This window comes from Siphateles boraxobius, unplaced genomic scaffold (genome assembly GCF_051911475.1).
Source record: "Siphateles boraxobius isolate OS27281-9 unplaced genomic scaffold, OSU_SipBor_1 130, whole genome shotgun sequence".
NCBI lineage: Eukaryota > Metazoa > Chordata > Actinopteri > Cypriniformes > Leuciscidae > Siphateles > Siphateles boraxobius.
In genome coordinates this window covers 29,007,587-29,024,690 of record NW_027508734.1, presented here as the reverse complement: position 1 = coordinate 29,024,690, position 17,104 = coordinate 29,007,587, and the positions used below count along the sequence as shown (strand labels likewise).

Below are 17,104 nucleotides of genomic sequence, written 5' to 3'. Positions count from 1 at the left end.
TCTTGCTTGTGTGATATTGCTAAATTATCATAGATATAAAAAAACAAGAACTCATACAGAAGCATTTTTTCCCCCATGGCTTGAAATTTCCAAATTTGACTGGAGGGCAGTATATATATTAAAACATATATAATTCATTTATAATGTTCACATTAACACATTAATCACATTAAAAGGGTTGATAAGAACCAAGTGCAAATGCCGATGAATAGGATTTAATTCGTCATCGCAAAGATGGTTCTAGAACTAATCATTTGTTGTGTTCATTTATGAATTGTATTTTTGACTACTATTTTGAAAGTGTTGTGTTCCTATGTAACGTGTGTGAGAACAGAAGTAAATGAGTAAACAAGATTGATGAAGTTCGCTACTCCTGTCTCTTGTGCTTCATTGTTTTATAACTCTTGACAGATACCACAAATTGGCAATGAGGATTAGGCATTTATTCGCTATAGTTGGTCTCAAAAATTGCTGTTTCTAACATGACTTGCCAGAGTTTTTGCCTGCATTGCCCTAGTAAGCCTGCTATGCCCTAAAAAGCCTGCTATGCCCTAATAAGCCTGCTATGCCATTCAGCACATGGCTGCGGATATATCTACGATTTATTGCAGGGTAGACTTGGTGCGATAGTCGGTGTTGCTAGTGTTCAGCTACAACATCGGTTGCATCACTTGCAACCTGCCCGCCACCGTTGTTTTGATTTTTTATAGTAACAAAAATGATTTTGTTCAGTTAGAAACAGACACTGCAATTAAAAACTGGACGCGTCTGCTTAATTCAGTGTAAACTGAACAAGAGTCGCAGCACAGATCAGCAGCAGGAGTCAGATTTCACCTCACTTCGCCCATTTCGCAACACTGACTGACTGACGATGGCGGAAGATTGGTTTTCTAAGCAAAATGTAAAAGCGTCTTTTTAAGTGAGTTTATCATTGTACTGTTTTGTTGTTGTGTTTTACATTAAGAATAATAAACCCACCATTCAAGCAGTTGCCACCCCCAAATTTGCACTAATTCTAAAGTAAAATGTGCTCGGCCACCCAGGTATTCATAATGGTGCATCTCCACTGGGGCGAAGCAGAGCGAGCATTTTCAGTTTATTCCTATGGAAGTTGAGCTTCTATAGGAATTAATTGAAAACTCTCGCTCTGTTACAGTCTTACGGTGCATGTCCACTGGTGCAGACCACCTAAAAACTCAAACGTCCCCCCAACTGTGATATCGGTATTACCGGTGTTGTCCAATGTCGATTAACCGGTGAGAAAAGTTCCTCACTGTCACATCCCTAGTACAAGGGATGCCTGACAGGACGAAAGACAGAGAGTTGTATTGCCTAACTGCCTTGGCACACAGGGACAATGAATTTTCTACTCATTGCCTAACACAGGTACAACGTATAAGGATGCAGATGGTGCATTGAAAGCCTACTTCGTGCCAAAAGCTAACACAGTAGCTGAACGTCACACCTTCCATAGACGTTATCAGGCACCTAACGAGACAGTTATACAGTACATTACTGCTTTTCAAGACCTTGTTGTTTCATGTGAGTTTGGTGCCAGTACTGACAAAATGATTCACGATCAGTTAGTAGAATGTACTTAGCTTACTAATACGCGAGAGATTTTTCTCTAGAAACTGATCTCACACTGGACAGATTTTTTATGATAGCAAGCCAGATTGAATCTGCTGCTGAACAGGCTAAATCCATTTCATATTCCCGCCAAGTTACTGCCCCCGTACAAGCGGTGCCGCACACAGTAAACCGGGAAAGCCGTCACATGCACCTCTTAATTCTGCTTAGATGGGGAAGTGGAAGGGCCGTGAAATTTATTACCAGAAGTTACTGTACTTTACACCGAATATTCAGCTAGTACTCCCAGTATTACAAGCACAGTGACTATGTCTACTTCTGACTTGTGTGGTGGATTTGGTGGTTGACAGTGGGTCTTCCATATCTACCCTGCCCTCCAGCACTCATGCATGCCGTTTCAGTAATGTCGCAACACACAGCCAGGCTTGTGACGTATTCAAAAACCTATATTCCGGTGGTTGGACGTTTGTCAGCGAATGTTTCCCTATATGACCACTCCTGATACGTTCCTGATACGTTCTTCATTGTGGACAAAGGGACATCTCTCATGGGGAGGGACCCATCCTAATGCCCTTCCTGTGCCTGCTTCTCCTGTCCCAGTCTTTCAGTGTACTGTTGCTGTGTTAAAATTGTGCTAAAACTTTCGGATGTGCCAAAAGTTTATTCACTGGGTAAAGCTGGATGAAACGGTCACACTTGTGCACCAAAAACTTTGCCATCTGCCACTCTCTGTTGCTTCTCACTCTCTCACCTGTAATTAGTTAGGGTGATAGAAAGCATCGATGTCTCTGCATGGGTGTCACCAATTGTTGTTACGCAGAAAAAGTCAGGTAAAATTAGGATGTGCGTTGACCTTAGACAGATAAAGCAGTGATCGTGGACTCTTCCATCGCCGCACATGGATGAACTACTCTATGCTCTAAAATGTTGTTCTGGGGGTTTTTTTCTACCATCAACCTGACTAATGCTTACTACCAAGTGCCACTGCATGAGGACTTAAATACTCACGACGGATCAGTTTTTGTTGTCTTCCTTACAGATTGGCTTCAGCACCTTTGGCATTTCAGAAGATGGATTGTTAGGGGTTAGGGGCTACTTTTCTCTCCTTACATGGACTTGTGTCATGGTTCAGCAAGTTTATTCCTGATTTTACCACTGTTGTAGCTCCAGTGCATGCATGTCTACAAGATCCAAATGGATTCAATTGGTCAAAAGAGGCTGAACAAAGTTTAACAGAAGTAAAACAACTGCTAGCAAACAGGCTTGCTTTGGCATTATTCAACCCTACACTATACACGATTGTCTCCACAGATGCTTCTGACTATGGTCTGGGAGCCACACTTTCTCAGGTCAGCCCGGAAGACATTGAACAAACTGTGGCCTTTACATCACGTACGTTGTCTTTTGCTGAGTGTAAATATGCCATGGTGGAAAAGGAAGCACTAGCGTGTGTGGGCTGTTGAGAGGTTATTTTTTAATTTAATTTTTAGTTTTTATTTATCTATAAACATTGATCACCGAACATAAACAGAAGCTCAACCGTACTTTCTTGACAAGCAAGAAACAATCTCATTGGTTCTTGCGGAAGCTCAAACTGCTGAGGTTCTGTCACTTTGTCTGCTTTATTCTTGATTTTTTGACAGAGGTCAAACAAAACTCATTGTCTTCGTGTGAGTGTGGTTTAGAGTGTGCTCGAGCCGTGCGCTCTCTTGTCCGCATGCCTTGATTCATATTCTGAGCGTGGTGTTTGTATCCCGGCACTCATGTCTAGTTTGGTTTCGGTTCTTTCGGGGGACACTCATGCTCCATGTTTTGTCTTGTGTGAGCGCACTGGTTGTGTGTTCGATCACTCGCCATGCACTCTTGTGTTTTTTGAGTGTTTAGTTTGTTTCCTTTGTCCAGGTGCTCATGTCGTGTCTGTGTAGCATGCTGTTCATATTTTCATCAGCTGCATGCTTTTGTGTTATGTTTTGTGTGTTTTGTGAATGTTCTCATGGGGTGCATGCTCCTGTCTTGTTTTGTTTGAGCACATGACTTGTCATGCTTGTTTCTTTGTAGCATGTGCTCTCCTTTTTATTGTCTTAACCATGCCCTTCTTGTTATCTGATTATTGGTTAATTTGCCCCACCTGTCCCTCCTTGTTCCTGCTTTGTTTTGCTCCCTATTTATTCTCCTTGTGTTTTCATTCCTGTGCCAGATTGACATCTGATGTACCCACGTTCCACCCCCCAACAAGGTAGTTTTTGTTTGTTTAGATTTTATTTTTCATAATAAATAAAAGCCCCTTGTTCTGGATCTTGAGACCTCTCGTCATCCCTTCACTCAACCCTGACACAAACATGCTGCTTAACACACAAGTATGAACCTCATTGGTTCTCGCACGTCAAGCAAGCATGATAGAGCTTCCATTTACCATAACTGATGTGTGCGTTGATGAATGTTTATATGTGAATAAAAGCCTAAATTAATGGAAATTTGGACTAAAGCACTCAATTTATATGGATTAGTTTTTCTTTATGAACTTTTTGAAGCATCAAAGTGGTAATTACGTGTCAATGGAGGGACAGAAATCTCTCTGATTTCATTAAAAATCTGATTCTCTCTGATTTAATTCGTGTTCTGAAGATGAAGGAAAGTTATACAGGTTTGTAACGACATGATGGTGAGTAGCCTAAATTATGAAAAATTATTTTATTTTTTGGGTGAACTAACCCTTCAAGGACAACTTTGTCTTCTGAGGCTCACGGCTGTTTGCACTTGCTGCTCTTCAATTTATGCTGGTCTCCATAGTGAACAAAGGACATCAGGGAAAGGTGAGAATTAAACAACGCCTTTATGATCTCAATTGGTGGCCAGGGATGGATTCTCAGCTTCAGGATGCTGTCCGTTTCTGCCACGTGTGTCAGCTCAATGACCAAACTGTCAAGTCACATCCTGCTCCTCTCCAGCCGGTGTTGCTGTCAAATGGACCATGGCAGAAAGTGGCTGTGGATATACAGTAGTTGTGCCATTTGATACTGCTGCATCCTACTGCAGGTTTGCTATTACATTAACTGATTATTACAGCAAATGACCTGAGGTCTCCTTCACTCACACTGTCAGTACTGATTCTGTGGTTTAGTTTCGGTAATCAGTCTTCAGCCACCATGGTAATCCATTGAGTATAGTTACTGATATTTGTGTTCATTTTATGTCTGGTGCTTTCGCTGCTTTTCTGGAAGGAATGAATATTCATCACCATTGTTCTTTTCTCTACTACCTGGCAGCTAATTGTGCTGTAAAGAGGTTTAACCCTGTGCTCAAATACACTGTCCAAAGGGCCATCCTGCAACATCAGCCATGGAAACTTGTAACTGACTTCTTGCAGGTGTACAACTAGTACTTCGCCCTTTCAGCTCCTCTATGGCTCGTTTCGATGCCTTGTTTCCAGGAGGGGGATACAGTAAGGGTATGGAAGCCTAAGGGGTCTCGGTAAGGGGTCTTCCTAAGGGGTCTCGGTAGGTTCACTGATCACAGCTGCCAAAAGATTTTGGGTGGGTACTGTGTTCTTAGTGATAGAAAGACATGGAATGCTTCCCATTTCACTGCATACCCATGCACACCAACAACTCTGGCTGAGAACACTGCTCACTACACACTCATACCACTATACTGTACCTAAATGTGATGTTCGGAAGCCTAGTTGGTTAAAGGACTATGTTACAGCTAGATCTGCTGTAATATTCTGTTATTTAAAGGGACACTAAGTAAGATTTTTTACCTTAAAATAATGTTTCCACAATCGTTTCAGTGGTTCATAAGTCGTGACATGGTGAAATGCACTTATGCCACAGCTTTGCGGTCCTTTATCTGATATATCTACGCTATGTAAGATTGCCAGATCGGGTCGCGTTTCTGTAGTTCTAATGAAACATAAGAAAACTACTAATATAACTTGCTTTACGGCAAGCGTTACAATTGCTACAATTCCTCGTTTGTGATGTCGCAACACATCATACTTTCATAAAATCATGCATCATACTCTACCTTGTCTGTGGCCATTGTTGATTCCAAAGCCGGTGCTGGATAAACAGAGAGCATGTGCATGCGCGTGCGACAGTAGGCTGCGGTAGGCTAAATTATTTACGACAGCGGTAATTGACAATTCCGCTTTCAACCTTTAGGGCGACCGCAGAGGAAAAGTTACTTGGTGTTGCTTTAATAAGGGGGGAAATGTTATGTTCATAAGTGATTTGTGTTGTTGACTACTATTTTGAAAAGTGTTGTAAAAAAAGTTGTAAATGAGTAAACAAGATGGATGAAGTTTGCTACTCCTGTCTCATGTGCTTCATTGTTTTATAACTCTTGACAGATACCACACCATTTCACCTGTTCCAGAAGTGGTCAAATGAGCAACGGACAAACTGCGATAATTCATTTTCATATAAAGATTTTATAATGTTGAAAAGTGATGCATGAGCAGCTTATTTTTTTAATCTTTTCAGATCCTATCTCCTAATAAACTGCAGCACAAACAACAACCTGCAATGTCTCATTGCAAAATGAAATTAAGCATCGGGAAATACTCAATACCATATAAGACGAGAATTCAAGATAGCATTTACTACACAGGGCACAGCAGAAAGGCAGCAGCACTCAAAAAGACTCTTGTGATGTTTTTGCGAACATTCATGTTCAAATGAACATTTTAAATAGTGTACTTGCTGCACATACAACATTACTTACGGTATTGATGATGTCACCGTTTAAAAAATACAGTGCCAGTATTTTGAAGCATTAGTATTTGAGTAATAAGTAGAGAAAACCGCAATACAACAAATAACAGATGATATTTGTTATTCAAATACCTTATTAATAAACCGTTTTAGCAGGACTTTGTTTTGTTCGTTCCAGGTTATTCTTTCATTTTTATTATTATATTAACAATATATAATTATAGGAATTGTTAAATATTGTGAAATAACTGCTTACAACTTTATTTTACTTAAAGTTAAAAGTTAATTTAAAGCTGCTGCCATTTCTGAGTTTCCACATGATGTTGCTGCGCTCAGGTGACACAAGTTGGAGTTTACAAATTGTAATTACAAGTTCTAAGAAGATGGTAATGCTTTTTACTAGTTGGAATCTCATAATTACAGTAACTTTGGCATGGCATGAAACACCGTTATTCATGTTACCCTTCAAATTCGTGTAGCGTTTCCCATCTCTATCCTGGATTATAATTAATATATAATTGTCATAGTCCTCATGGTGGCATTTCTTTCCAGAGCTCCCCTCACTGATCTTCAGTTAGCCATAGGCTTTTCGGTAACACTTTATTTTGATGGTCCCTTTTGAACATGTAGTTGACTATAAGAAAATTTGCAACTACATGTTAACTAACTCTCATTAGTGTATTAGTGGACTATCTGCTTAATATCTGCTAACACTTTATTGTGATGGTTCTCCAAACAGACATTCTACTAACTTATTAACTTTGCAAATACATGTCAACTTATTCAAACCCTATAACCCTACTATATATATATATATATAACCCTTCCATGTACTATACCCTATAACCCTAAGTTTACTAATTCTCTACTAACACTCTAACAAGAATTAGTAAACATGTAGGTGCAATGCTACTCATAGTCAACAGAATGTGTTAAAGGGACCATCAAAATAAAGTGAAACCGCCTTTTCTGAGCCACTTTCACAAGTATGCTGTAAACAGATAGACACCGGTGCCTAAAAACATACCTTTTTTCAAATGTGCATTATTTTTTGGCTAATATCACCCACAACTTCTGGCTATAAAGTGCCCAAGGCCAAAACAGTTAATAAATGCAAATAGTTTATCACCTTTGATTTTTAGAAGGCCAGATATCATAAACATCAGAACTGTCAGGAGTTATTGGTCTTGCACATAATTCACACATTCACAAATGTATTCACACTTGATATTTGTAAATGATTTTATTTTAGAAGGATGGGCAAAATTAAACACTATGTTTGACATTTACAACTGCTTACAGTGTTTAGTTTAGACCAGCTCATTCAAGTGTGAGTCATGGTCCAAGATCCATGAAAAGACCAAGACCTTGAATATATGGTCTTTGACTTTTTTTCATGGTCTTGGTCTTATGGACTTGGGAGCAGCATCAGGCCTCAGTCTTGACTCAAACTCAACCCTATCCTGGTCTCTGTCTTGACTTGGACTCGAATATGCTGGTCTCAACTACAACTTCTTAACAGGATCTGTTGCATTTTTCGGGAAATCTCAATGAGACAACACATTTCAGAGATGGCAACTTCTATGAAGGATTGATGCTGTTTTGAAGACAAAGTTTAGCCCTACTCTATATTAGGCTGTTCATTTGACTCTTTATGTTAATATATAGTCAATTTGTTTGTCCCATCTCCCGTATATTTATTTACCAGAGGTTCAGAATGTCTTCACCTCTCTCTGAAAGCAGCTAGGATCACACACAGCTTTCTCTCTGTCAGTACCCATAAAGCTCTTTACACTACAGCTTTTGATGGACATCGAGGGAGAGGGATCGATCTGACTGAAACTTGTAATTAGCCTCCAGTGGTTCCAGATATCAGCCTACTCTCATGCTGGGGAACACCCACTTATTTTATTTATTAACGGATGTGTTGAAAAAAGATCAATTGTAAAGTGCACAAATATTGATTTGATAGTTTAAGAATGCCATGAGCTGGCCTTCATAACTTGTCTCCTATCCATTAAAGAGCACCATCAGCTCAAAACTGTGGTTATTCTGTTATACCTTCTTGACCTGCTACACTCTTTACTTTCCTTTAGTGAGCCTCCCTTATAGAAATGAGAAAGAAACAAACGGACAGAGAGTGGTAGAAGGGATAAGGGGGCAAGAAAGAGAAGCTGGACAGGCCCACTGGGAGGCAACATCTCCGGGAACTATTGGTTTGAGACAGGTGCATGGGATGGTTGGATAAAGTGGATGTCAGCCTCGGCAACTACGGGACTGTCTGTGCTATGCTAATGAGCCGCAAAGATGCATTGTGGGAGTCCGTGGGGAGTATAGCGAGTTTCTTTGAGCTAGGCAAATGAGCAGTCAACGAACTACAGCTCTGACATTGCTGAGAAAAAGAGAGGTTTCTCCTTCTGTCTGCTGTTGTTTAAGCTCAGCTCTTTTTTCTCATGCTGTGTTTGCTGAAGTTTTTATCTGTATTTAAAACTGACAAAGAAAAATGAGGGCTTCCCATTGTTTTGTTTTTTTTAGCTAATGCTTTATTTCTGCAAAAAAATACTCTGTACCCTGATTCATGGGATGTTTGTCTGATTTTCTTTTTTATATTTAATTTCTTTTCTATCAAGTAACACATTGTCTCTGTTCTTCTTATTCCAAGGTCCATATTTTTTCTTCTTCTATATGCAACATTTTCCATGAGCTTTACCTGGACTTTTCACTCTCTCTTTCTTTGTCTGCCTGTCTATGTGACCATGGAAATATACCGCGCAGTGATGTACATTCAGATGGCAACGAGACTTCTGAACACTCTGAGAGAATGTTCACCATCAATAATGGTGGAGGTGTTGGAACCAGCAGCAGCAGGGGTGGAGACAGGGTAGGGTGAGTATAAACTATTTTAATTAAAAAGTATACATTTAAATAAAAAAATAAATAATATAATTTTTGTTTGTTGGTTTGGCAAATTGAGTATATATCAAAGAGCTGTTTCATTAATAGCTTTTTATCCATTCTGTTGTAATATGGTATATATTGTGTGACAGAGGATTCACCTCCCTTCAGAATTATTGCAGAGTAGCCCTCCAATCGCTGTCCAAGGTCCGGGCAATAGCAGTGTGTCACTTAGTGGATGTGCATGATAGCACAGCTGTGAGGCATGGCTGCTGCTAATTAGACCTTCTCACAGCAGCCATGATTCCAGCATGTTTTGCTGACACTTTTTTTTAGAAAAAAGCCTTAGTGAGGTGTTGACTGCTGATCCCATGTTGTTGTTTTTTATTATTTGACACGTTGGTGCCACACTTGTCCACAGTGGACTTAATGAGACATCTTAGTCCAGTCTACAGCAACGGTGCATCACCCAAAATTGTGATGGAGTTTCCGTCTCCTCTCAAAGTATAACCAGATGTCAGATTCAGGCTGGACCAGGTGGCTAAGAGGAAGTCCACAACAGCATATGACTGCGGGCATCACATAATTAGTCATACATGATCATAATAATGGTCTACCACTGCCATTATCTGTCTATAATACTTCATACTTAATCCTCTTCAAAGCAAGGTTTGATCTTGGAGACTTTGCTTTTTTTACGTAAAAATTACATTTATTGTTTAATTCTAGTTATTCTTGAATTTCAGTTTATTTTAATTCTACTTCCTTTCACTGTAAATTTTGAATTATCAATTGAATTAGTATTTTAAAGATAATTCAGTTCTGTACGCCACATGACCCTGTCTCCAAGCTTAGTGCTTGTTATGAATTGCATTTCAAGGGTCATCCAGAAATGTATATTTTGTAATCATTTTCTCACCCTCATGTTGTTCCAAACCAATATGAATTTCAAAAGAAGATATTTAAAAAAATATAATCAACAACCAAATCAAATATATATCAAATTTTATATCAAATATAAAAAACAACCTTGAGCTTTACCTAATAAGCAGTTATACAGACACATATCCTGTTCTATTTGAAGCTCCTTCAACCCTGTGCAGAATTGAACTGTCTGTCATATCAGATCAAATTGGACCCACCTGAAGAACTTGCGATGTGTCTTGTTTGTAGGAACAGCAGGACTGATTGGCGCTCACACAGAGAGATGGGCCTGATGAATGCGATTGGTCTGCAGCCACGACATCCCGCCCCCACTGTTGCATCACAGGGGACGCAGACACAGACTTTGCGGCTACAGAATGCAGAGACACAAACAGATCATGACCTTCCAGATGAACCTCAGCAGCCCAGCACTTCTCAGGGGTCACAGGTTACTGATGGTAAGACATCATTTCTGAGCTCAGGTTAGGTTGGTCATTGAGATGAAAAGGCACATCAAGCCTTGGTTAGTTTCCCATCTCTTCGCTCTAACATATTGGCTGCTTCTCTCTGCAAAAATATTCTGTATCCACAAAACATTCTTTTTTGTCTCACCAATTTGAATAAATTCAATCTGACTGCAGATTCTAGTACTCAAACTTCTATGTACCTCAAACTTACTTTATCTGGCTACTTGTGGCTACTCATGTATTCTGTACATACAAAAGAGCAGCATTTAGTGTCAGTGCTACCACAGCAACAAGAAGCTGTCAGTGCTCCTGTCAGAGAACGTGGACACAATTTTCATTACCTCAAAGACTTTTTTGAAGTCGTTGTTCTATACTTTTCTTCCCTCCTTCATTTCGAATGTTAAGTCTCAATGTCAGTGTTGTTATTGTTAACTAAAACTGTTAAAACAGTGTTTGTTAATTAAAATAAAGCACAATTAAAATAAAATATAAATATGATTTGAAAAACTTAAAAAATTGTTGCCTTGTGGCTAACTGAAATAAAAATCAATTTAAACATATAAAATATATAAAACTTAAAGAAAATGTCAAAAGTACCTAACAAAATGACTAAGACTTAAACTTAAAATCATGTTTATTGCTGTGGTGCAAATATCAATCCTCAATTTTGGATCTGACTGTGAAAGTTGTCTGATTTACATGCAAGTTATTTTGAGTATTTCTCTGAAGTATTTAGGCTCATTAATTGGGATCTGTCACGGCTGGTACAATGCAAACAGGGGCGAGGACTCAAGTGCAGGAGAATGATCTTTAATTACAAAAGAACAAAAGCCACGAGGGGGAAAACATAACTAATGAATACAAAATAACAACAGAACATGAAACGTGCTGGAGGATAACGGGGAGCGGGAAACATTAGACAACATACCGACACAGAATGCAAACAAGAGGGGACTTAAAAAGGGAAACCAATTAGGTGGGAACAGGTGGATGAACTCAAACAGTAATCAGATAACAAGGGGGAGGTATCAGACAATGACACGAGCACATGGCCCAAAATAACAAAACACCCATGTGCAGCACAAGACAGGATAGGCATGTGACAGGATCGAGCTCAGTCGGATCATTTGTTTTCGAATGAGGTATTTACATGATTTTTGATTCCATTTGAGCTTTCACTTGAATTTATGGATTACTGGGCTTCATGTAAACATAGCTCCCGTTTGGCTTTGTGTTATCTGTCATTCTGTGTCTTTTAGTGAGAAGCCTGAGAGGTGAATAGAGAAGATTGGGTGCTGAATTTTGTCCTTATGCTAATGGTAATTACAGGGGACAGGAGAGGCCACTACACTGGGCAAGTTAATGTGTGTGTAGTATTGCTCTCATGTTTAATGGTGGTTAGCTTCAGAGAGAGCGTTTATGACAGAAAACACTACATTGCATCTCTCTTTCCTGGTACCCGCCATTTTCTACTCTGCCAGCCTCCAAGTACCCATCAGCCCACTTTAGCTCTCTGCTCTTTTTACTCTTATTCCGCATGTGTCGCTTTTAGCAACAGATGAATAAGCATGTCTCGATGAAGCTTAACTATTTTGAGGTCCCAGATATAAATTGCAGAAATAAGCAGAGCGACAGATTTAACCCAGCTGACACTTGTATTTTTAGATCGTTGGGCTGTTTAAATGTGTTTTATTTATAAACATGGTTAGCAGTCGGAGCCGCTGCTGGAATAATATGTCTGATATAATGCCTGGTGGGAGCTCAACTTCAGAAGAGTCAGATCATACTGTGTGCAATATTTAGCAGCACATAATTAATCATTTACTTCTTTCCATATCTATAGATTGTAGTTGTAAATCTGACCATTTGTCTGAAGTTTCCAATCAAGTTTTATTTATTTGTCATTTGTACAGCTAACATAAGGCTTACTTGGCTTTTAAATGCATAAGATGATGCTCAGTTTGTAGAGTTTTGTACAGTACAGACAATTGACCCTTCGCAGAGAGTTTGATCAATGTGACCAATCATAATCCGCCATCCGCTGAATCCGCCATTTTTGTCAGACAAAGCAGTCAGGATACTTAACGTTTGTAGATTAACGGAGGATTTGAACTTAAAAAACGGTCAATTGACCCTTCATAAAGACCCACCCTCCTTAGTTACTGTTGCTACATCCGACAAGCCATTGCGCTCTCACGCCACACATCACGTTCTCACACAGGGGAAAATACATGGCCGGAGCAAAGAGGACTCTGACAACGCGCCAACAGCCAAGACAGAGCAAGTTACTTTTGGTAGGAAACAAAGTCTCAGCATTCAAATTTTTAAATTTTTTAAGAAATTTTAACAATAAATACTGTTTAGTGGCTTTTTAATGTGTTGTAACAGATCGCTGTTGCGCCTTACTTCGAATGGTAAACTTCCTACTAGCTATAGCACAAAATAAATATAAATTAATATCAGAAGGTATGTTGTTTCAACTGCGGAAAGACGTCAATACATTTTTCAAGTTGAAGTCCACCAATGTTTTAATTTGTAAAAAATAAAATAATTGTTAATGTTAATCTCCCCTTTCTGGTTTGTTTGTCGGACAAAATAGCAGGGAAGCTATTTCAACTCAGATCAATATTTCGTATCTAATTATTTAATTATGTGGCAAGTAGCCATGTGATAAGCAGGAAGTGCATATTCTGCTTCGCGTCGGGGTCCTCATCACTCTGTCGGGGGTTTATTTTGAGAGAACAACCAGCTGGATGTTCATTATCCCTTGCTTTAATGTGGCCTGATTGTTGGTGCCAGACGGGCTGGTCAGAGTATTTGAGAAACCGCTGATCTACTGGGATTTTCACAATCAACCATCTTTAGGGTTTACAGAGAATGGTCCAAAAAAAGAGAAAATATACAGTGAGCGGCAGTTCTCTGGGCGAAAATGCCTTGTTGATGCCTGAAGAGAATGGTCAGACTGTTTCAAGCTGATAGAAAGGCAACAAAAACTTAAATAACCACTCGTTACAACCAATGTCTGCAGAAGAACATCTCTGAATGCACAACACGCTCAACCTTGAAACAGATGGACTACAGCAGCAGAAGACCACACTGTGGGTGACTTCTGTCAGCTAAGAACAGGAAACTGAGGCAACAATACACACGGCCTCACCAAAATTGGACAATAGAAGATTGGAAAAACGGTGCATATTCTGATGAGTCTTGACTGTGGGGGATATTTTATTGGCACACTTTGGGCCCCATAGTACACATTGGGCATCGTTTAAATGCCACAGCTACCTGAGTGTTGTTGCTGACCATGTCCATCCCTTTATGACCACAGTAACCCATCTTCTGATTGCGACTTCCAGCAGGATAACGCGCCATGTCACAAAGCTGAAATCATCTCAAACTGATATCTTGAACATGAAAATTAGTTCACTATACTCAAATGGCCTCCACAGTCACCAGATTTTAATCCAACAGAGCACCTTTGGGATGTGGTGGAACCATGGGTGTAGAATATGCATTTTAATAAAACAGAAATTCGTCGTCCTCACTTTTTTCGGGCAAGTGTGTTCACCTAAAGGTTCTCATTCCTCATGAATTAAAGTACATTTAAAGAGACAAGAAAGTCTGTGCAATGTATTTTTCATTCACACTTGAAGCCGGAGGGCGCTCTTGTGCAGAAAGTCCAAAACGGATGGGTAGAAGTAATAACTTATGACGTTCCAGTAAATCCCTTAAGTGGACCAAGGGATCCAACTATCACTGTAGCTGAATAAAAGGCAGAAATGTTTTGACTGATGAAATGTAGATACAATAAACACACGATTGTGACAGTTTATGGTTTATGTTTTTAAAGCCATATCTGGGTATTTTCATACAATAAAGTATATGAATAATGCATTGCTAATTAACATAGCCTTTACTACAGTATAGAAACTATAACATATATTTTCTGCCTTATACTGTGATAAAAATTCTAATTAATTCTAATTCTTATTCATGAATCTGTCAATTGTCATAAGGAAAATATATAGAATCAAATCAGTGGTTATTGGTCAGCAGTGTATTTGATTTCCTAGCCTATTAGAAGCAGGAGATAAGAAAAAATAAAACCTGTCAATAGAAAACTAGAAAAAAGAGGCAAGTTTATTTAGAGCACATTTCATACACAATTGTAATTCAAAGTGCTTTACATAGAAGAAATTAAAATAATCAAAAGAAATAAGAATAATTCAGAACTGTAATTAGAACTGTTTAGAATCAAAAATAAAATACAGTACAAACAGTTGGACGAACAGTGGCACAATGCTCATTAGTTAAATGCACAGCTAAACAGATGTGTTTTGAGTCTGGATTTGAATGTGAAGTAGCGTCTGGACCAATCACACAGACACAAATTATTCATTATATTTAATGAATAGTCCGGCAAACCCACTCTCCCAACAAATATCTGTGTAACTTCCCACGAAGCTAACACCACGGGCAGAACTCAGACACTCACAATGTCCTGTAACATAGATAAGGCATTCCTGAGAGATGTGACACTCAAATAATTCTTCTGAGAAGGGGAAATAAACCCTGTTAATCCTATATATTCTGTATATATAACCACTTGAGAAATGTATAAACATGTATCTAATTTTCACATCTCATGATTTTCCTTCTGATGTTGTTTTGGCCTATGTTTTCTTGTAAACTTTAATGGGTTAATGTTTCAGACTTTGCATACTATGGTTAGCCAAAATCATATGTGTGGCATGTTTGATCTCTATAAACTCCAATCTTCGTTCCCCATTTGTTAATTTACATTACATTTTGCTATTTTACATTTTGTGACGAATGGGTATTATAAGAATCTTGAAGATTATTTTTCTTAAATGCCCATTGAAATTACAGATTCAAATGTGCTGCTCGAACAAACACAAAGGGTCGTAAAATCTCCCTCCAAAGGGACAACTTCTTATTGGCTCACACACCTCCAGAGGGTGTGACATCTTCATGCTTTAAGATCACAAGATCAGTCCCCACTCTCGCTTAGTCCTTTTTCTGATGTGAAGATGATGCTGAATTAGAAGTGTTCTAAGGACCCCCAAGCTTGTGCCAGGCTGCGGCCTTGTCTTTCCATTCACCAAAGATCCTCTGACTTCAACTGGTTCTCTCTCATCAATACAACATCAGCAAAGATCAACTGTAAAGTTGTCCGTGTCTCAAGCTCATATCCGGAGTCACTAATCATATTGATCTTAACTACCTGCTCTTAGTAGTATTTAGTAATGAAGACATTTCCCATGCCCCGGAAATGTACATTTCTATTAATTAATTAATAACCAATATTGAGGGTTCACAGGATGAACCGAGTAATTGGTTGTAATGTTAATGTAGCTACATCAAGTTAACCCGATTAACTGACACAAATATTCATAATCAATTATAACAAGTTATGATTGGTTATTAATATTACATGGAGATAATTTGCTACAGTGACTACTGTAGGAGCACATCTGATCTCCTCTGGAAGCTGGTTCCAGCTGCGGCTGGCATAGTAGCTAAAAGCGGACTCGCCATGCTTAGAGTGAACCCTTGGTATTTCAAGCTGATGTGATCCTAATGATCTGAGTGATCTGTTGGGTTTATATTCAGTGAGCATATCTGCAATGTATTGAGGTCCTAGGCCATTGAATGAATTATATACTAAGTATTATTTATTTAATAATACTTTAAAGTCAATCCTAAATGTAACTGGGAGCCAGTGTTGAGACCTGAGGACTGGTGTGATGTGTACATATTTTCTGGTTCTGCTCAGAATCCTGGCGGCAGCGTTCTGTATGAGCTGCAACTGTCTTGTGGTCTTTTTGGGAAGGCCAGTGAGAAGTCCATTACAATAATCCACCCTGCTGGTGATGAAAGCATGCACAAGTTTCTCTAAGTCTTGACTGGAAACAAAGCATCTAATTCTTGCAATATTTTTCAGATGGTAGTATGTTGATTTAGTTATTGCTTTGACATGACTACTGAAGCTAAGGTCGGACTCTAGAGTCACACCGAGATTACGGATTTGATTTTTAGTTGTTTGACCTCTAGAGTGAAGGTATGCGTTCACCTTGAGAACTTCATCTTTGTTTCCAAACGCAATGACATCAGTTTTGTCTTTGTTCAACAAAAGAAAGTTTTGGCACATCCAACTGTTGACTTCATCAATGCATTTGCACAGGGAGTCAATGGGGCTGTAGTCATTAGACTAATCTGTGTATCGTCTGCATAGCTGTGGTGAGCAATTTGTTTTTATCTCATTAGTTGGCTCACTGGGAGCAAATACAGGTTGAATAGGAGTGGCACAAGATTTGAGCCTTTAAGTGACTCCGCATGTCATGGGTGTCCATTCAGACTTATGGTCTCCTATAATAATCCTAAAGATAATAATCTCTCCCTCCTAAGAATGACCTGAACCATTTTAGGACTATCCCAGAAACCCCGACCCAGTTTTCCAGCCTGTAAAGAAGTGCGTTGTGATCGACAGTG

At 39.1% G+C, this 17,104-nt stretch overlaps 1 protein-coding gene across 1 annotated transcript in view; it reads left to right on the top strand.

Moving 5' to 3' along the window:
- The window catches only part of ambra1a (autophagy/beclin-1 regulator 1a), a 106,597-nt gene that overhangs the window by 73,494 nt on the left and 15,999 nt on the right, over window positions 1-17,104 (top strand). Inside the window, exons 16-17 of the mRNA XM_077229059.1 lie at window positions 9,081-9,191; window positions 10,374-10,582. Coding sequence (XP_077085174.1) covers window positions 9,081-9,191; window positions 10,374-10,582 — 320 coding nt within the window. The remainder of the gene's footprint in view (window positions 1-9,080; window positions 9,192-10,373; window positions 10,583-17,104) is intronic.